Consider the following 21,393-nt stretch of genomic DNA (forward strand, 5'->3'; position numbering starts at 1 on the left):
TAAAGAGATTACAAAGAAGGCAAGAGATAAAAGGAAAGAAGCCAATCACTCTATATGGTTGTATCAAACTAGCCATTTGTCTTGTGTACGTACTACACCATACGACTTGCCCTTACCATATTTGTGTTGGTTACAATTTTGTCTAACAGCCTACACATGAGCTCGATACGTAGCTGCATGGATTTCATGGCCAGGTGTAGTACACTGAGATGAGCATGATGCAGCCGTGCCTACGTGGAGGCAAATGCATGCAGATGCACTATGAGCGGATCCAAGCCTGGGTCTCCGCTAACATCGCAACAGATATATAGGTGTCCATCGTATCTCTGCGCCAAACAACAGCAGCAGACCCTAACAACAACATCAGATCGAGAGTGAAAGAGCTGAAATATTGTGGAACCTCATCTCCTTCCGGCAATTTCATTGCCTTCCAAACATCCAGGCTCGTTGATGTTCCGTCCATAAATACGAGGAGGGGTCGGGCTAATGCGTGTGATGATTTAGACTTTGACTCTTGCTCCGATGAAGCTAGTCACTGCCTGGTTTTGTATTTGTTGCCACGTCAATCTGAAAGAATATTTGTTCGGAAACTGCTGGGCGTCCTCCGGGGGATCTGATTTCCCAGCCCCCGGGTCGCGAGCCGTCGGATCGGCCATCTTGGACGGCTAGATCTGCTTTTACTGAATGTAGCAAAAAAACACCTCCCGGCAGCAAAAAATAACCCGCTTTTGCTACATTGTAGCAAAAAACGGTTCAGTCACGAAATCAAATAAAAAGGCTGAGCTCGCCGGAGACCTCGCCGGAGACCTCGCCGGAGAGCTCGTAGCAAAAAAATTATGCTATTGTAGCAGAAAAATGCTAATGTAGCAAAACCCAATATCATCGAAAATATTGTCGAAGACCTCGCCGGAGACCTCGTATCAAAATTTCTATGCTAAAGTAGCAAAACAACAAAACAATTATAGCAAAAAAAATAGCATCACAGCATTTTTTACAAGGTATCTGGCGAGGTCATTGCTATTGTATTAAAACAGACTTCACCCAATACATCACCGAAAATACTTAGTAGCAAAATATATATACTAACATAGCAAAATCATAGAACGGTTGTAGCAAACAAATCTATATATGACAGCAAAATCCACGTAATACATGTCGCAAGCCCTCGGCAGCAAGGAGGGCCGCCGTGGGCAGCAACTTGGCCCGCCGTCAGCAGCAACGAGGGCCGCCGTCGGCAGCAACCTGGCTCGCCCATAGTAGCACCTTCGGCCGCCGCTCGCAACACCGCATGGAGGAGGAAAGAAGATGGAGAGGCTAGGGCGGCACATGGCGCCCTCGCCGCGGGACGAGGAGGCAGGGAGAGGGAGGGACAGGGGCAGCGCGTTCGTATATGTGCAGGCCTGCATCGGGACGGCTCGCCGGAGGACGCCCGTGAGGCACGGAGTCGCCTGCAGACGCCGGCAGCCACACGCGGCGCGGAGGGCCTCGACGGCCGCGGCACGTCGCAATCGGCGGCGGCGGCGACGGTGGAGGTGGCCGGTGGAGGTGGCCGGGCACACGGGAGGCTCGGCACGGGCACCGACAAGGATGCAGCGCGGCCGCGCGCAGGGGCAAGCTCCGGGCGGGACCCTACGAGTGCGCCCCATGGCGGTGTCCAGGACGACGACGCGGACGGCGCCCAGGCGAAGCTTGGCCCCAACCTTGGCAGCATCGTCCTGGTTCCGCGCGGTTTCAGGTCGAGGCAGGCGAGCTCGCGCGCGGCGAGCGGCGCGCCGTCGACTGCGCCGCCTACCTCGCCCATCTCCTCGAGCAGTGCAGAGCGCAGGTGAGGGAGTAGGTGCCCGGGCGCGGGGGACCTGAGAGCCAGCGCGGCGGCGCTCATGGAAGTAGCTGCAACGCGTGCGGTGCGGCAGCCGGTGGCGCTCTGCGAGCAGCTGCAGTGCTGGCGACATGGCGGATCTCAAGGAGCAGGGGAGGTCGGTAGGGATCTGCCGTCATGTTCACAGGAGAAGAATAATGGAGAAGGAGTACGTGGCGGGGCCCACGCACGTGGTCTTGCCCCTGCCCACGGGAGATGCACGCGTCATCGCGTGAAACGGGACGACAGCCTCACGATCAAACTGATCGAACGACGACCAACCCGGAGGTTGCGAGCGTCGCAGCCCCCGGGAATAGAATCATTTTCCTATTTGTTCCGCCTGACATACGCCGGCCGAGCGACGCATGCGCCAAGTCCAACACGGGAAAGTCGGGAGGTGGGGGGCGGCGCCGACCGGCGGCAGGGGGATCTGTTTGATCGCCATACACTGCCTAGTTGGATAATCTTGTTTTCATCAGATACGCACAAGAATAACAACAAGGGCCGTGTGGCGTGTGTCCTGTTCAAGCCAAACAAACAAACAAACAAACGCAGGTGTCACGTCCATATCTTGTGTGGATCAAATACAACGTCACGGCCGGAGAAAAGAAAGTCAAGATCGTCAAAGCAACTTGTTTACAAGTAGTAGAATATCTACTTCTAAACAAGTTGCTGGCGATCTCGAAAATGCATGGACACGTTCGTGGAATCACAAGATAGCGTGCTGCGGCGCCATTTGCCGATCGAGCTTCCCAAGATTGGCCATAGCTTACAGCAGGAGCTAGCTAACGGGCACTTGTCTCTCAGTCTGGTACGGTGACATGAAGACCACAATCCCTCTGCTGACGCCCTACAAGATGGGCCAGTTTGACCTGTCGCACAGGGTCGTGCTGGCGCCGCTCACGCGGCAGCGCGCCTACGGCAGCGTCCCGCAGCCGCACGCCGCCGTCTACTACGCGCAGCGCGCCAGCCCCGGCGGGTTCCTCATCTCGGAAGGGACCAGGATCGCCGCCGGCTCGCCTGCTGCGGCGGCGTGGCAGGAGCAGGAGTCGTCGTCTTCGTTCAAGGACGTGCCCGGCATCTGGGCGCGGGAGCACGTGGAGGCATGGAGGCCCGTGGTGGACGCCGTGCACGCCAAGGGCGCCTTCTTCTTCTGCCAGCTCTGGCACGTCGCGGCCGACGTCGTCCAACAAAGGCAGCAGCAGCAGGTGAGCCCGCAGATGAGCTTCGACGGCCGCCGCGAGGAGCTGTCATCGCCGAGAAGGGTGGCCGCGGTGGACGCGCCCCACGTCGCGGACGGGTTCCGACGCGCTGCCCGGAATGCCATCGATGCCGGCTTCGACGGCGTCGAGATCCTCGGCGCGAACGGCTACTTCGTAGACAACGACGGCCAAGGAGTCAACGGCCTCGAGAGCCGGTGCCGGTTCGCGATGGAGGTGGTGGACGCCGTGGCGAGGGAGGTGGGCGGCCACCGCGTGGGCGTGCGTCTGGACCAGTTCAACGCCACCGCCGACGAGCACGCGCTGGCGCTCCACGTGGTGAGCCGGCTCAGCGACCGCGGCGTGCTATACTGCCACATGATCGAGCCACGGGTCGACGGGCGGCGGCGCGTGTCCCGGCGGCTGCTGCCGTTCAGGGAGGCGTTCGGGGGCACGTTCATCGCCAGCGGCGGGTACGGGCGGGACGAGGGCGACGCGGCCGTCGGCGAAGGGTACGCCGACCTGGTGGCCTACGGTCGGCTTTTCCTGGCGAACCCGGACCTGCCGAGGCGGTTCGAGCTGGGCGCGCCGCTCAACGAGTGCGACGCGGCCACCTTCTACGGCGCCGGTGCCGCTGATCCTGCCGTCGGCTACACTGATTACCCGTTCTTGGACTGATCGAGGTCGCCATTGGTGATCGAGCATGAATCTTGTATATATGTACATGCATCCATCAAAGATCATTAATTTACCTGTTAAGTCGTGTCTGAATTCTGAAACCATTACCCCTGATCTTCATGGTTTTAGAATTCAGATGTTGCTCGGTTCAGACTTGCACTTGAAGAGTTTCTCAGAAAAGATAGTCAGAATAGAAAGAATTTTGGTTCATAGAGGATGACATACGGGACCCATGATCCTGCATCGTAAACGGCTCGATCGGAGAACGTTGAACGAGATGGCGCGATCGAGAAAAAAAACAATGCCAGAGAGGCTGCCATCTGGGCCCTACATCCCTCGGCGGTGCGGATTTGCGTTGACTCGGCCGGCGAACCTGAGATTTCGAGATGCACCACGTCCCGGGCCACCATACGCGACGTTTTGGCCGCTTTCGTCGGGCTAGGTGGCCTCAAAAACGAGAAAAAAAAAGTTTTGACATGCACCACGGAGGGACCCAAAATCGTCGGCCATGGTACACCAGCAACCACGGCGCGACTTCAACTTCGTCGACCATGGCAACTTTTCTTGTAGTGTAGGTAGGTATGGTGGACACAAATGGCATAGTGGTTGGCTCAAGGATTTTGGATGCATGAGAAGTATTCCCTCTCGATACAAGGTTTAGGCTAGCAAGGTTATTTGAAACAAACACAAGGATGAACGGTGCAGCAAAACTCACATAAAAGACATATTGAAAACATTATAAGACTCTACACCGTCTTCCTTGTTGTTCAAAACTCAATACTAGAAATTATCTAGACTTTAGAGAGACCAAATTTGCAAACCAAATTTTAGCATGCTCTATGTATTTCTTCATTAATGGGTGCAAAGCATATGATGCAAGAGCTTAAACATGAGCACAACAATTGCCAAGTATCACATTACCCAAGACATTTATAGCAATTACTACATGTATCATTTTCCAATTCCAACCATATAACAATTTAACGAAGAAGAAACTTCGCCATGAATACTATGAGTAAAGCCTAAGGACATACTTGTCCATATGCAACATCGGAGCGTGTCTCTCTCCCATACAGTGAATGCTAGGATCCATTTATTCAAACAAAAACAAAAACAAAAACAAACCGACGCTCCAAGCAAAGCACATAAGATGTGATGGAATAAAAATATAGTTTCAGGGGAGGAACCTGATAATGTTGTCGATGAAGAAGGGGATGCCTTGGGCATCCCCAAGCTTAGACGCTTGAGTCTTCTTAGAATATGCAGGGGTGAACCACCGGGGCATCCCCAAGCTTAGAGCTTTCACTCTCCTTGATCATATTGCATCATACTCCTCTCTTGATCCTTGAAAACTTCCTCCACACCAAACTCGAAACAACTCATAAGAGGGTTAGTGCACAATAAAAATTAACATGTTCAGAGGTGACACAATCATTCTTAACACTTATGGACATTGCATAAAGCTACTGGACATTAATGGATCAAAGAAATTCATCCAACATAGCAAAAGAGGCAATGCGAAATAAAAGGCAGAATCTGTCAAAACAGAACAGTTCGTAAAGACGAATTTTAAAATGGCACCATACTTGCTCAAATGAAAATTCCCAAATTGAATGAAAGTTGCGTACATATCTGAGGATCACGCACGTAAATTGGCTTAATTTTCCGAGCTACCTACAGGGAGGCAGGTCGAAATTCGTGACAGCAAAGAAATCTGAAACTGCGCAGTAATCCAAATCTAGTATGAACTTTACTATCAAAGACTTTACTTGGCACAACAAAACACTAAACTAAGATAAGGAGAGGTTGCTACAGTAGTAAACAACTTCCAAGACACAAAATAAAAACAAAGTACTGTAGTAAAAACCATGGGTTGTCTCCCATAAGCGCTTTTCTTTAACGCCTTTCAGCTAGGCGCAGAAAGTGTAAATCAAGTAACATCAAGAGACGGTGCATCTATAGCGGGATGCGGAGTTTTCTCAACCAGGCATAGTATATTAGATACATAAGTTTTAGCGTCCTCCTTTTCATTAGTCTTGGGCTTGCTACTCTCATCAAACAAATTTTCCGGAACAAGCCAAGCATAATTATTTTCTAGTGCATCATTCATCGCTAGGAGCTTACATGGTATTGGTGCTTTGATCTCCCCACCATCATTAATATTATTAGTGTACTTTATTCTATCCATATCCATTTTTTCAAGGAGACTAACAAAATTGGTATAAGAACCAAGCATATCATATTTAGCAAAGACCTTTCTAGCCTCTCTTGCTATACCACCAAATTCTCTAAGGAAGGTTTCTAAAACAAAATCTTTCTTTTCCCCTTCTTCCATATCACCAAGTGTGAGAAACATGTGTTGGATTATAGGATTGAGATTAACAAATTTAGTTTCCAACATGCGAACTAAAGCAGCAGCAGCAATTTCATAAGTAGGAGCAAGTTCTACCAAGTGTCTATCTTCAAAATCTTCAACGGTACTAACATGATTGAAATTTTTTTCTATATTATTTCTCCCAACTATAGACCCACGTCCTACCGGTATGTCTTTTGTGGTAAAATTAAAAGGAAACATGATGAATCAAGTAAAGTAAATGCAAGTAACTAATTTTTTTTGTGTTTTTGATATAGAGAGCAAGACAGTAAATAAAGTAAAGCTAGCAACTAATTTTTTTGTGTTTTGATATAATGCAGCAAACAAAGTAGTAAATAAAATAAAGCAAGACAAAAACAAAGTAAAGAGATTGGGAAGTGGAGACTCCCCTTGCAGCGTGTCTTGATCTCCCCGGCAACGGCGCCAGAAAAAGAGCTTGATGGCGTGTAACTCACACGTTCGTTGGGAACCCCAAGAGGAAGGTATGATGCGCACAGCAGCAAGTTTTCCCTCAGAAAGAAACCAAGGTTTATCGAACCAGGAGGAGCCAAGAAGCACGTTGAAGGTTGATGGCGGCGGGATGTAGTGCGGCGCAACACCAGGGATTCCGGTGCCAACGTGGAACCTGCACAACACAACCAAAGTACTTTGCCCCAACGAAACAGTCAGGTTGTCAATCTCACCGGCTTGCTGTAACAAAGGATTAACCGTATTGTGTGGAAGATGATTGTTTGCAGAAAACAGTAAAACAAGTATTGCAGTAGATTGTATGCGATGTAAAGAATAGGACCGGGGTCCACAGTTCACTAGAGGTGTCTCTCCCATAAGATAAAAGCATGTTGGGTGAACAAATTACAGTCGGGCAATTGACAAATAGAGAGGGCATAACAATGCACATACATGTCATGATAAATAGAGTGAGATTTAATTGGGCATTACGACAAAGTACATAGACCGCTATCCAGCATGCATCTATGCCTAAAAAGTCCACCTTCAGGTTATCATCCGAACCCCTTCCAGTATTAAGTTGCAAACAACAGACAATTGCATTAAGTATGGTGCGTAATGTAATCAATAACTACATCCTTAGACATAGCATCAATGTTTTATCCCTAGTGGCAACAAAGACATCCACAACCTTAGAACTTTCATCACTGTCCCAGATTCAATGGAGGCATGAACCCACTATCGAGCATAAATACTCCCTCTTGGAGTTAAGAGCAAAAACTTGGCCAGAGCCTCTACTAATAACGGAGAGCATGCAAGATCATAAACAACACATAGGTAATAACTTGATAATTAACATAACATAGTATTCTCTATCCATCGGATCCCGACAAACACAACATATAGTATTACAGATAGATGATCTTGATCATGTTAGGCAGCTCACAAGATCCAACAATGAAGCACAATGAGGAGAAGACAACCATCTAGCTACTGCTATGGACCCATAGTCCAGGGGTGAACTACTCACTCATCACTCCGGAGACGACCATGGCGGTGAAGAGTCCTCCGGGAGATGAATCCCCTCTCCGGCAGGGTGCCGGAGGAGATCTCCAGAATCCCCCGAGATGGGATTGGCGGCGGCGGCGTCTCAGTAAGGTTTTCCGTATCGTGGCTCTCGGTACTGGGGGTTTCGCGACGAAGGCTATTTGTAGGTGGAAGGGCAGGTAAAGAGGCGGCACGAGGGGCCCACACTATAGGTCGGCACGGCCAGGGCTTGGGCCGCGCCGCCCTATAGTCTGGCCACCTCGTGGCCCCACTTCGTCTCCTCTTCGATCTTCTGGAAGCTTCGTGGCAAAATAGGACCCTGGGCGTTGATTTCGTCCAATTCCGAGAATATTTCGTTACTAGGATTTCTGAAACGAAAAACAGCAGAAAACAGCAACTGGTACTTCGGCATCTTGTTAATAGGTTAGTTCCAGAAAATACACGAATATGACATAAAGTGTGCATAAAACATGTAGATATTATCAATAATGTGGCATGGAACACAAGAAATTATCGATACGTCGGAGACGTATCAGGAGGCGCTGCCAAGCCAGGGACCTCCACCAAGGTAGGGCCGCGACGCCGCGGACTGTCAGTCGCGGGAGGAGAAGTCCGCACCTGCTCCTGTGCAAAGGGAAAACAAGGCTCATCAAAGTACACGTGCCGGGACGTGATGACGCGGTGAGAGACCGGATCATAGCAACGGTAGCCTTTGGTGTTAGCCGGGTAACCGAGAAATATACACGAAATGGAGCGAGGTGCGAGTTTATGAGGGGTGGTGGCAGCGGTACTAGGAAAACAGCGACATCCAAAAATGCGGAGACCGTCGTATGAAGGGGGTGAGCCAAACAGGAGGTTATGTGGTGTGTAATTCCAGCGAGGGCGACACGGGCGTAGGTCGACTAGGAGGGTGGCGGTGGAGAGGGCATCCGGCCAGAACTGAGGGGGCATGTGGGCGTGGAACAAGAGGGTACGGACGCAGTCATTAAGGGTGCGTAGGACGCGCTCGGCGAGGCCGTTCTGCTGGGAGGTGTATGGGCAAGTTAGGCGGAAGATGGTGCCGTGGGTGGAGAGGAGGGTGCGGATGGTGGTGTTGTCGAACTCCTTGCCGTTGTCAGTTTGGAGGGCGAGGATGGGACGACCGAACTGCGTAGACACATAAGAATAAAAGGCGGTGAGTGTTGAGGCGACATCAGATTTCTTACGAAGAGGAAAAGTCCAGACAAACTGAGAAAAATCATCGAGAATAACAAGATAATAAAGAAAACCAGAATGACTCGGTATAGGGGACGTCCATACATCACTATGAAGTAATTGAAAAGGGAGAGATGCAACTGTGGATGAAGTACTAAAAGGAAGTCGAACATGTTTGCCTAGTCGGCAGGCGTCACATGAGTGGGCTGCCATTTTATTACATGAAAACGAAAAGCCTCTCATTATTTGGCGGAGCGAGGTGGAGCTGGGATGGCCAAGACGAGCGTGCCAAAGGTCGACGCCGGCAGAGAGCGCCCGAGGTGCAGCGTGAGTGGAGGGAGACGGCTAAACGGGGTACAGATCGCCGGGACTCTCACAGCGGTGCAAAACTATCCGGGTACGGGCGTCCTTTACAGAAAAACCAAACTCGTCAAATTCCACAGTTACAGAGTTATCACGAGAAAGAGTTTTGACGGAAACTAGATTCTGAACGAGATGTGGTGAAACTAAGATATTATTAAGAGACAATGGTGTAGAGTTAGAAGGAAAATGAGTGGAGCCAACATGAGAGATGGGAAGGCCAGCACCGTTACCGACAATGATGCGAGAGGAAGTGGATGTCGGAGATGAAGTGGAAAGGTTACCCGGGTGAGCAGCCATGTGTGCGGAGGCTCCGATGTCCATGAACCAGTCGCCACCGCCAGAGTAAGCGCCCGGCGAGGGGGCGTACTGAAGGGCGGTGTACAGCGCGGGGTCCCAGTGGGCCGTCGGGGTCTGCGGCATCATGCCGCCGTAGACGGGGGCGTAGGGCGGGCCGGCAGGAGCCTGCGGTGGCGCGGCGATGAAGGCCTGGTGCGTCGGCGGATGGGGGCCGACGGTGCCGGGGACGGGGGGCGCGGAACAGGCATGGTGTAGGCGTGCACGACCCCCGTACAGGGGTTGTGTCCGCCCGCCCACGGCGGAGTGGGGTGCGAGTACCCGGGGCGAGGATCGATGATGCCGGGGCCGCCGTTGTTGCCACCGCCGCGGCCACCACCACGGCCACGGCGACGGCCACGGCCACCGCCCCCGCCTCCTTGGTGTTGGTGCGGTGGAGGCGCAGGGTGTGGAGGGGCGGGAGTGGACGCCGGTGGAGCTCCTCCGCCATGAGGAAGGACGTTGTTGCCGCTAGCTCATAGACACACCCTTCAGCCGCCGTTCCTCCAGCCTGAGGTAGTCGACCGCCCGCTAGAACGTAGGGTTCGTCATGAGGGTGAGGTTGGAGGCGGCGTTGCCGAGGTCCTCGTTGAGGCCGGCGGTGAGGGTGGAGAGGAGGAGCTCGTCGCCAATCCGGAACCCAAGGTCCTGGAGCTCGTCGGAGATGGCCTTGAGGCGCAGGCAGTAGGCGTCCAAGGCTTGATCGCCCTGGGGTGTGCTGAAGAATTCCTGCTGCAAAAAGACAACACGTTGGAGCTTGTTATTGGTGAAGAGGTTGTTGATCTTTCCCCACACCGTGCGGGCATCATCGCCCTCCCGAACGACGATCTTGAAGATGTCCGGCGAGACGGTGAGGAAGAGCCAGCGGATGATGGTGGCGTCTATGGCCAACCAGACGGAGTCGCAGGCGAGGAGGTCGGCGGTGCCGTCGATGTGGTCACGCAGGTTGTACTCGCGGAAGAGGAGGTAGAAGTACGTCTTCCAGGCGAGGTAGTTGGCGGCGGTGGTGGACAGCTTGACGGGGACATGGTCGATGATGGCGACGGCGCGGAGCTGGCCGGGGTCGGGGTTGGAGGAGTCGGCGAAGGGGTTGGAGCTAGGGGTAGACATGGTGGGGAAGAGGAGGCGGCGCGCGGGGGAGGAGAGGCGGCGCGCGGCTAGGGTTTAGGGGTGGGGGCGGCGCACGGAGGAAGAGAGGCGGCGCGCGGCTGAGGTAGGATCTAGGAGGTGTCTGATACCATGTAAACAGAGATGCAATGCTCGATGTATTGATCGGATGCATATGGCGGTACATATATAGGCCACGTCCTCGACTATACAAGGAAGGAGGCGGGCCCAATAGTAAATACAAAGATATGTATCGCTATACAATAACTACAGACGATACACATCCGGATATACAACATATGTATCTCAACATCTTCTCTCCACATAGATGGAACGACCGATTTTTGTAGCGATGGAAAGCGTTTTCCAAAAAGACGTGATCGTCAACAACTTGTTTAGAAGTAGAATATCTTTTGAATAAGTTGGTGGCGATCTCGAAAATGGACACGTTTGTGGAATCACAAGCTAGCGTGCTGCGGCGCCATTTGCCGAGCTTCCGAAGATTGGCCATAGCTTACAGCAGGAGCTAGCTAACCGGCACTTGCCTCTCAGTCTGCTACGGCCGGTGACATGAAGACCACAATCCCTCTACTGACGCCGTACAAGATGGGCCAGTTTGCCCTGTCGCACAGGGTCGTGCTGGCGCCGCTCACGCGGCAGCGCGCCTACGGCGGCGTCCCGCAGCCGCACGCCGCCGTCTACTACGCCCAGCGCGCCAGTCCCGGCGGGTTCCTCATCTCCGAGGGGACCCGGATAGCTGCGGCGGCGCGGCAGGAGGAGGAGCATGAGTCGTCCTCTTCGTTCAAGGACGTCCCCGGCATCTGGGCGCATGAGCACGTGGAGGCGTGGAGGCCCGTGGTGGACGCCGTGCATGCCAAGGGCGCCGTCTTCTTCTGCCAGCTCTGGCACGTCGCGGCCGACGTCGTCCAACAAAGGCAGCAGCAGGTGAGCCCGTAGATGAGCTTCGACGGCCGCCGCGAGGAGCTGTCATCGCCGAGAAGGGTGGCCACACAGGACGCGCCCAACGTCGTCGACGGGTTCCGACGCGCTGCCCGGAACGCCATCGACGCCGGCTTTGACGGCGTCGAGATCCTCGGCGCGAACGGCTACTTCGTAGACAACGACGGCCAAGGAGTCAACGGCATCGAGAGCCGGTGCCGGTTCGCGATGGAGGTGGTGGACGCCGTGGCGAGGGAGGTGGGCGGCCACCGCGTGGGCGTGCGGCTGGACCAGTTCAACGCCACCGCCGACGAGCACGCGCTGGCGCTCCACGTGGTGAGCCGGCTCAGCGACCGCGGCGTGCTATACTGCCACATGATCGAGCCACGGGTCGACGGGCGGCGGCGCGTGTCCCGGCGGCTGCTGCCGTTCAGGGAGGCGTTCGGGGGCACGTTCATCGCCAGCGGCGGGTACGGGCGGGACGAGGGCGACGCGGCCGTCGGCGAAGGGTACGCCGACCTGGTGGCCTACGGTCGGCTTTTCCTGGCGAACCCGGACCTGCCGAGGCGGTTCGAGCTGTGGGCGCGCCGCTCAACGAGTGCGACGCGGCCACCTTCTACGGCGCCGGTGCCGCTGATCCTGCCGTCGGCTACACTGATTACCCGTTCTTGGACTGATCGAGGTCGCCATTGGTGATCGAGCATGAATCTTGTATATATGTACATGCATCCATCAAAGATCATTAATTTACCTGTTAAGTCGTGTCTGAATTCTGAAACCATTACCCCTGATCTTCATGGTTTTAGAATTCAGATGTTGCTCGGTTCAGACTTGCACTTGAAGAGTTTCTCAGAAAAGATAGTCGGTGTCATACATATTACGAGGACTAATAGGATCACTTAAATTTCCAAGAAAAAAGTTTTTGATTTCATCAAAGTTCCAAAGTTTCACTTCAAACCATTCAAAATCAAACCTAGTTCTAACAATATCAGTAAGTATTTATTTTTCATGCAAAAGAACAGTTTTTGTGTCCCCAAAATATTTTGATCGAAAGGCGAAAATTACAATACTTATTGAAATGGTTGAAACTTAATACCTGTAGTTTTTTGTTATATTTCACTACAAGCAAGAACAATAATCCGAACTCAGGTCGGTCAAAGTTGCCCCACTAGAATGAGGACCAATTGCAATTTACTTTTTCCTAATAAGATATACATCCTGGGTGACTTCTTTTGGGCTTATGGTAACGCGTAAGCCGGTTTACAGGTTTCGCCGTTTCGGTGGAGAGAAACAATGGTGGGTAGAAGTTTCTAGAATTATGGCTTATTATTGGTTTCGAAGCTAGTTCCCCTATGATCAACATGGTAGGTAGATGCTTCTTATGCTAACTCATTTGCATTCCATGCCTTCTTTAGATATATGAGCAATGCTAAAGTAATCCAATGTAGAATTTATCAAGATAAATATTAAGTGATTCGTCGAAACATTGGAAAAACTTAGATCTTTGTTGAACTACTAGCAACGAATCACCAAAAACCTCAATATTTGTATCACCTATAACAATTAAATGTTCCAGCCAGAATAATAAAGCTTCATGTTGGGCTTGATCATTGAGAGATAAAGATGAAGTGTATCCATGAACCTAGGTCCATTGTAATTGTAGAAAGGGATGCAACTCACAATGTATTGATTGGGTGCATATGGCATTACATATATAGGCCACGTCCTCGACTATACAAGGAAGGAGGCGGGCCCAATAATAAATACAAAGATATGTATCGCTATACATAACTACAGAAGATACACATCCGGATATACAAGTATACAAGGATATGTATCTCAACACCCCCCCGCAGTCGAAGCGTCGCCTGGTCGAACGCATAGACTGGACCGGAACTCCTCAAAAGATGCCGTAGGGAGACCCTTGGTCATAATATCCGCAAATTGTTGGGAGGTGGGCACATGAAGTACTCGAATGTGTCCAAGGGCCACCTGTTCCCGAACAAAGTGGATGTCCAGCTCAATATGCTTGGTGCGGCGATGGTGGACCGGGTTGGCGGAGAGGTAGACGGCGGAGACGTTGTCGCAATAGACCACGGTGGCTTTGGCAACAGGACATGAGAGCTCAACGAGGAGTTGCCGCAACCAGGAGACCTCGGCAACCGCGTTAGCAACAGCCCGGTACTCTGCTTCGGCGCTGGAGCGAGAGACCGTGGGTTGTCGCTTAGACGACCAGGAGATGAGCGAAGGTCCGAAGTAGACGCAGTAGCCAGACGTGGAGCGACGCGTGTCGGGGCAGCCTGCCCAATCGGCGTCCGAGTAGGCGACGATGTCCGTGGCGGTTGAGGCGTGGAGGGAGAGGCCGAAGTCCATGGTGCCACGAATGTAGCGGAGGATCCGCTTGACCGCAGCCCAATGAGGATCCCGCTGACATAGGCATCCCAAATGGGCCTGCCGAAGATGGTACCCGGGGTTTGCTGGAGGCCCAATACCCGAAGAATAAGAAGATTCGGGAGCTCAAGATTTATTAAGGAAAGATAGAGTTGTAATAGGAAGTGTTGTTTGTAATTTGGCGGGATGAGTTAGAAACCGTCCCGGACTCTGTAAACTTGTATAGCACGAATCCCTCGGCTCCGCCTCCTATATAAAGGGGGAGTCGAGGGACGAAGAATCGATCGAATCATTGTCTGCAAACCTTAGTTTCCATATTCGTCGAGTACTTTCCAGCTGAAACTTTCGAGATCTACTTACCCTCTACTTCCAACTAAACCCTAGCCTACAATCTGTAGGCATTGACAAGTTGATACCTTGTCAATTGGCGCCGTCTGTGGGAACTAGAGGCGTAAGGAGCTGATCTCGATGGCACGCTCAAGATCTTCGACATCGTCAACCGCAAGCAACACAATTGATCGAGGTAAACAGATCGCTACTGGTCTTGTCGATTTTGTTCCTCACCCACCCTCCCGTTTGGATGCATATGCGTATCTGGCGGAGCCCATGGAGATGACGTTCGGAAGGTTTCACTTTCGCGTCGAGAAGGAAGGATCGTATCGTGTCGAGATTCCGATTTCGTCGGGATCGTCGGTGGTCGATTCCGATTTTTCAAACTATGCATCGTCGACCGAGTCAGGAGAAGAAGAAACCTCGGCGACACGCTACGTCAGCACCAGAGCAAGAGAGAAACTCGCCAAGATCTTCAACGACATGTCGTTTGAGTCATCTGCGGACTCATATATAAGCGATGGCTCAAGCGATGTCGACAGTTACGACTTCATCGACAAATCTCTCACAGTGGGCAAGGTCTTCATCAATCTCAACGATGATGTCGCCAAACCCAACGTAGATCTGAGTACAAAGTATCATCAGATTTACGCCATTGAAGATCAAGAGGAGACATCTGAGGCTTTCGACAGTTTGGGAAATCCATACGTCGATCCCTCCAATCTGCGACAAGGCCTGGGCAACAAATACGTCGGGCCAGAGCCGCGAGATAGAGTTCAACTTTCACAAACAGCGTGGGACAGAGCCGCGAGAGCTATGAACGGCACAGAACCAATGGCTACCACGGCCACACCAGAAGAACTGCAAGCATATCAATATAGGCTCGCACGAGCTGCCAGGGAATTAGAAAAACAGACAGCTGAGTTGAACAGGAGAAAGGAGGCAGCTTCTGCATCCAGCAGGAGAAGGGCAGATTTAAGTCGACAATCTAGAACTACGGGTGATAGCCATCGGGAGGCGCGGAACAGAGCAAGATCAAGGCTGCAACACATACCCGAAGCAGAAAGAGAGCACTTGGTCCAGAACCTCGACATGTCCTTCATGTCGATAGATACAAGAGGAAACATCATCCCTAAGACACCAGAGGCTGGGTATATGGCGACACATGCTTTTATCCTTGCGTCTAAACCACCTCCAGGTGATCCAAGGGAAACATTGTACAATATGGCGGTAGCAGGAGTTGGAGCTATGGGGACAGCGTTTGTGTCAACGCCTCCCGAAGGAGTGGCAAGGCAAAATAGTCCACGACCTGCAGCAGCAACAGCGGCAGCACCTGAAGGGCCAAGTGGAGCAAGAGACACAGCAGTACAGGCAAGAGTCGACAGAGCGCGGCAAAGCAGAAGGGATCATCGGCAATCTCCGGAATTGACCGACGAAGATATGTGTGGCTTGCCATGCTTTACGAGGAGAGTCCGGAAAACTCGAGTCCCCTCAGGATTCAAGTTACCCGATAATTTCAAGAAGTTCGACGGCCTTCAAGATCCAGAGGATTGGCTAGTCGACTATCTGGAGACGGTGAAGCTCACAGGAGGAACCAGGGCAACAGCCATGCAAAGTATCCAGGTGCATTTGAGTGGAGCCGCACGATCTTGGATAAAGAAACTCGCTCCAGGATCCATCGACAGCTGGGAAAGTTTCGAGGATGTGTTCGTCAAGAACTTTAGATCCACGTGCAAAAAACCCGCGTCGTTAGAGGAGTTGAGAGCGTGTCGACAGAAGCCAGATGAGCCAATGAGGAAGTACATCCAGAGGTGGAATATCATTAAAAACTCGGCAGAAAATATATCTGACGAGAGAGCAATAGATGCGTTTGTCGCAGGAGTCAGGCGTGGAGATTTCGTCGAAGACTTGGGAAGGACCAATCCAAAGACAGTATCCGCGTTAATGGAGATAGCAAATAAATGGGCGGACGGAGAAGATGCCGTCCACAACAAACGACACAGGTCGCCAGAGGAGGACCGTGGTCGAAACTATCAATCGAGGCGAAGATTTCCTCGGACGTACCAGAACTACGACGCTCCAGGACAAATTTCGGCAGGTTTTCGGACAAACACAGGAGGAAGCAACAGAGATGATTATCAGAGAAGCAGTGAGCAGCGAGGTGATAACAGGGATGATTCACGCAACAGGCAAAATAGCGGGCCTAGGTTCCCAAGACCTTTCGTGTCCCCTGAAGAGATGATGAACGGACCATGCCAGATGCATTTTTTCCTCGACAGCAACGGAAAAAGACAGTCAGGGCACTTGCAGAAGGATTGTCGAAATTTTCAAGCAATGTTACGGTATGCAGAGAACGCTAATGCGCGGGCAGCACAGAGAAATCCTCGAGAACCCAGAAGCGAGATTCACTTGCCGCCTCCTCCCGCGATTACAGATGACAATCGGCATCAGCTCAGAATAGCGGCAGCACCTGCACCACCACCTTATGTTGATCCTAATTCCAATGGAGCAGTGTTGATGATTCAGAAGGGAAGGCCGTCCAATAGAGCTCAGAAAGTAATCTCACGACAGGTGTTTATGGCAGAAAAAATGCCTCCACCAACAGTTGAGTACCTTAATTGGTCAGGACAAGATATCGGCTTCACAATAGCAGATCATCCGCAGCAAGTTCCTCGACCAGGGCAGTCAGCACTTATTCTGCCAGCAGTTATCGCGGGATTTGATGTCTCTCGAGTGTTCATAGACGGCGGCAGCAGCTTAAACCTTATGTATGCAGATACATTGAGGAAGATGAACATATCCTTGGCAAACTTGAAACCAACAGACACAAGGTTCCACGGCATCACACCGGAGAAACCAAGTTATCCATTAGGAAAGATCAATCTCGACGTTCAGTTTGGGACCCGAGAAAATTACAGAATCGAGAGGCTCGAGTTTGAAGTCGTGGATTTTCCGTCGCAATATCACGCTCTGTTGGGACGACCAGCATATGCTAGATTTATGGCAGTGCCACACTATACATACTTGTTGTGGAGGTTACCTGGACCAAAGGGACCAATCACAGTTAAAGGAAGCTTTGCCTTAGCCGATAAATGCGACAAGGATTTCCACCGGTTGTCAGAAACCTTCGGGATGCAAGCTGAGTACTTGGCGTCAAAAAGCATGACTGATTACGACGTACTGCCAGACGTTGGAAGGCCAAACAAAGAATCAACTTTCGATCGAGAAAAATTCAAAAGAGGTGCAGATTCACCCGACAGACCCAAAAAAGACGACATCTATCGCAAACGACATGGATATCGCATAGGAAAGCGCGCTCGTCGAGTTCCTCCGTGAGCACTGGAAAATCTTCGCATGGTGTCCAGCTGACATGCCAGGAGTACCCAGGGAACTTGCCGAGCACCACCTAAACTTGGATCCACTAGCGAGACCAATCAAACAACCTTTGCGACGTTTTTCGGAACCAAACCGCAAAGCCATGCTGTCAGAAATTAATCGACTACAAGAAGCTGGTTTTATCAAAGAGATATTCACAGAAGCCACATGGGTAGCAAATCCTGTGCTGGTGCCGAAGAAAAACACTAAGGTCCTTCGCATGTGCGTCGACTTTACGTGTGTCAATAAACATTGTCCAAAGGATCACTTTCCCCTCCCGAGGATCGATCAAATTATCGACTCCACGGCTGGATGTGAACGTCTTTCCTTCCTGGATGCATATTCTGGTTATAACCAGATCAGATTGAAAGAAGAAGATGAAGTAAAGACCGCGTTTATTACACCTTACGGCGTGTTTTGCTACAGAACAATGCCCTTTGGTCTAAAAAATGCGGGAGCAACATATCAAAGGATGATGCAGAAGTGTTTGGCGACACAGATTGGGAAGAACGTGCAAGTATACATTGATGATGTCGTCATAACATCAAAAAAGGGGGCAACGCTGATCGAAGATCTCAAGGAAACTTTCGACAACCTTGATAAGTTCTGCCTCAAACTGAACCCGACGAAGTGTTCCTTTGGCGTCCCAGCAGGAGAACTTTTGGGGTTTCTAGTATCGCAAGAGGGATTGAAGCAAATCCCGACAAAATACAAAGCTATCGTAACAATGAGGAAGCCAACAAAGTTGAAGGAGATACAACAGCTAACGGGGCGAGTCGCAGCTTTGAGTAGATTCGTCGCTAGGCTGGGAGAAAAGGCACTGCCGTTCTACGCTTTGATAAAACAAGGAGATAAATTTCAGTGGAACGAAGAAGCCGACAGAGCTTTCGAGGATTTGAAGCGCACAATTTCGACACCGCCAATTCTGGTGGCACCAAAAGAAAGGGAACCCCTCCTGCTATATATCGCAGCCACACCCCAAGTGGTGAGCACGGTGCTAGTTGTCGAAAGGGAAGAAGAAGGAAAACTCCACGGCGTGCAGAGGCCAGTATACTTCGTCAGCGAAGTTCTATCACCATCTAAACAAAGGTATCCGCAGTACCAAAAGATAGCATATGGAGTATTCACGACAGCACGAAAATTGCGCCACTATTTTTCGGCACATCCGATCATAGTGGTCAATGAAGCTCCCTTGTCAAATATACTGAACAACCCGAAGCTACGGGTCGTGTCTCCCTTTGGGGAATAGAACTTTCCCCTCGGGACATCACGTATGAAAAAAGAAAAGCAATAAAATCGCAAATACTGCCGGACTTCATCGCAGAGTGGATGGAGTTGCAAAATACAGGACCTCCAGATTTATCGAGAACTTGGACCATGAACTTCGACGGGTCCAAAAGACTGGAAGGAGCTGGCGCAGGAGTAGTACTCATATCACCTGAAGGCGACAAGTTGAAGTACATCCTTCGGATGACGTTCCCTAACGCATCTAACAATGAAGCAGAATACGAGGCTCTCATACATGGAATGAAGATGGCGAAAGCCTGCGGAGCAACTCGACTAAAAATCTTTGGCGACTCACAGCTGGTGGCACAGCAAGTTATGAACCAATGTGATGCAGTCAATGATAGCATGATGGCATACAAGGAGGTATACAACGAACTCGAGAAGTTGTTCGATGGATGCGAAGTAAACCATATTAGCAGATTGAGCAACGACGAAGCCGATGTTCTTGCAAACATCGGGTCGCAATGCCTTGCAGTCCCGCCAGGTGTATTCTGGGAAGAAATAACAGAGAGATCCACTAAATCGACAAAGTCAAAAAAGAAGGAGAAGAAACCCTCGGGGGCTACCAAGGAAAAGCAAGAGGACGAAGAAGAAGATCAGGACCTGGTCATGGTGATACAGATACCGTGGATGCAGCCGTACATATCATACATCCTGAGGAAAGAAATACCCGACGATCCAGTTGAGGCAAGGCGAGTAATTCGACGCTCCAAAGCTTTCACGGTGGTCAAGGGAGAATTGTATAAGCGAAGTATTTCAGGCGTCTTGCAAAGGTGCGTCACACCAGAGGAAGGAAGAATAATTCTGAAGGATGTACACGAGGGAATATGTGGCCACCACGCAAGTAGTCGAGCTATCGCAGCCAAAGTTTTTCGAGCAGGATTCTACTGGTTGACAGCAATCGAGGACGCCAAGGACATAGTAAGAACTTGCGACGCGTGTCAAAGGTTTGCCGCAAAACCTCACTCTCCAGCAGCAGAGCTAGCACCAATACCATTGTCATGGCCCTTTGCTCAATGGGGACTTGATATGGTGGGTAAGTTACACAAATCCTGGCCAGGAGGAAAGGAGTACATGCTAGTAGCTGTCGACAAGTTTACAAAATGGATAGAAGCGAAGCCGATAAATTCACCAGATGGAGCATCCGCAGTAAAATTCGTAAAAGGCCTCGTCTTCAGATTTGGAGTGCCCCATAGCATCGTCACAGACAACGGCAGTAACTTCACATCCCACGAATTCAAAGATTATTGCGAAGAGGTGGGTATCAAGCTGAACTTTGCGTCAGTTGCACATCCTCAAACCAATGGGCAAGTCGAGAAAGCCAATGGTATCATCTGCAATGGCATCAAGAAGCGCTTGTTAGGACCACTGGAAAAAGCTCGACATACCTGGCCAGAAGAACTACCAAGCGTGTTGTGGAGCATCCGAACAACACCAAACACAGCAACGCAGGAAACTCCGTTTTTTCTGGTTCATGGAGCAGAAGCAGTACTACCAATCGAGATAGAGCACAACTCTCCACGTGTCGCTGAATATGATGAAGAAACATCGAGAAGAGCGCTAGAGGACGACGTCGACGCACTTGATGAAGCTCGAGATGAAGTATTATCTCGGGTAACCAAATATCAACAGGACTTGAAGAATTACCACAGTCGACGTTTGCGGCCAAGATCTTTTCAGGTGGGCGACCTAGTTCTTCGGCTCACGCAAAAAAAAAAAAAAAAGTCATGAAAAACTCGAGTCACCATGGCTTGGCCCTTACATCGTTACGGAAGTAATCGGAGGAGGAGCATATAGGATAAAGGACAAGAAGACAGGGGTGGAGGAGCCAAACCCCTGGAACGTGGCGCAACTTAGGCGGTTCTACGCCTAGAGTCGAAATATAGTCCTTGTAAAACTTCAATGTACTGAAACGCCCGCGAGTTTTCAGACGCACTCTTTTCCTTTTTCGGGGCACCGAGTGGGGCCGGAGAAGGTTTTTAATGAGGCGGGCTCGCGGTGCTGCAATATAATAAAGATAGTGACAATATAACTTTTCTTCTTTATCGACGTGATCAAACCTTGCCTTGGTATTCAAATACCTCGTAAGTCAATAAAAATACAAAATAGTACTCAGTAAAAAGCTCGGGGGCTCATATTCACCTTAAATATATATATGCCTTGGTTTAAAACCTCGCAAAAATACAAATATAGTAAAGAGTCACCGAAACACTCGGGGGCTAGACAAACAGAGAAATATAATGGTTGCTTTACAATATAGTCATGGATTACAAAGAAGAAATATCTACAAGAAGAAAATAACTAGTCTTGATTCAGTATGTCATCAAGAGTAACTCTGTTTTCCTCAGGAGCAGCACCAAGAAAATCGGCATAATGGCCATCGGCAAAAAAGTTGGCATCCATCCGAAGCAGGTCCTCGATCATTTCTTCGGCTATGGGCGTAACCTTCGTGTTAATCCTGTCAACACCAA

The 21,393-nt window shown here is 50.7% G+C and overlaps 2 protein-coding genes and 1 pseudogene across 3 annotated transcripts; 2 read left to right on the forward strand and 1 right to left on the reverse strand.

Moving 5' to 3' along the window:
- The first annotated feature begins 2,563 nt into the window (after positions 1–2,563).
- Positions 2,564–3,808, forward strand: LOC127319172 (putative 12-oxophytodienoate reductase 2). Of its 2 annotated transcripts, XM_071824575.1 has the most exons (2): positions 2,564–2,868; positions 2,905–3,808. In XM_071824575.1, the coding sequence occupies exons 1-2, from the start codon at positions 2,680–2,682 to the stop codon at positions 3,733–3,735; spliced, it is 1,020 nt and encodes a 339-aa protein (XP_071680676.1). In that variant the 5' UTR covers positions 2,564–2,679; the 3' UTR covers positions 3,736–3,808. The 2 variants fall into 2 exon arrangements, with proteins under 2 accessions (XP_071680676.1, XP_051205344.1); XM_051349384.2 differs by having other exon boundaries at positions 2,571–3,808.
- A 6,216-nt stretch (positions 3,809–10,024) lies between these two features.
- LOC127319164 (uncharacterized) lies at positions 10,025–10,603 on the reverse strand. The gene has a single exon (XM_051349378.1). The coding sequence runs from the start codon at positions 10,601–10,603 to the stop codon at positions 10,025–10,027; it is 579 nt and encodes a 192-aa protein (XP_051205338.1).
- A 567-nt stretch (positions 10,604–11,170) lies between these two features.
- Positions 11,171–12,445, forward strand: LOC127319194 (putative 12-oxophytodienoate reductase 2; annotated as a pseudogene).
- The last annotated feature ends 8,948 nt before the right edge of the window (positions 12,446–21,393 follow it).

This window comes from Lolium perenne, chromosome 7 (genome assembly GCF_019359855.2).
Source record: "Lolium perenne isolate Kyuss_39 chromosome 7, Kyuss_2.0, whole genome shotgun sequence".
Taxonomy (NCBI): Eukaryota; Viridiplantae; Streptophyta; class Magnoliopsida; order Poales; family Poaceae; genus Lolium; species Lolium perenne.

Excerpts from the sequence above, each read along its gene's own strand:
- LOC127319172 (XM_051349384.2), top strand. The coding sequence starts at position 2,680 with ATGAAGACCACAATCCCTCTGCTGACGCCCTACAAGATGGGCCAGTTT.
- LOC127319164 (XM_051349378.1), bottom strand. The coding sequence starts at position 10,603 with ATGTCTACCCCTAGCTCCAACCCCTTCGCCGACTCCTCCAACCCCGAC.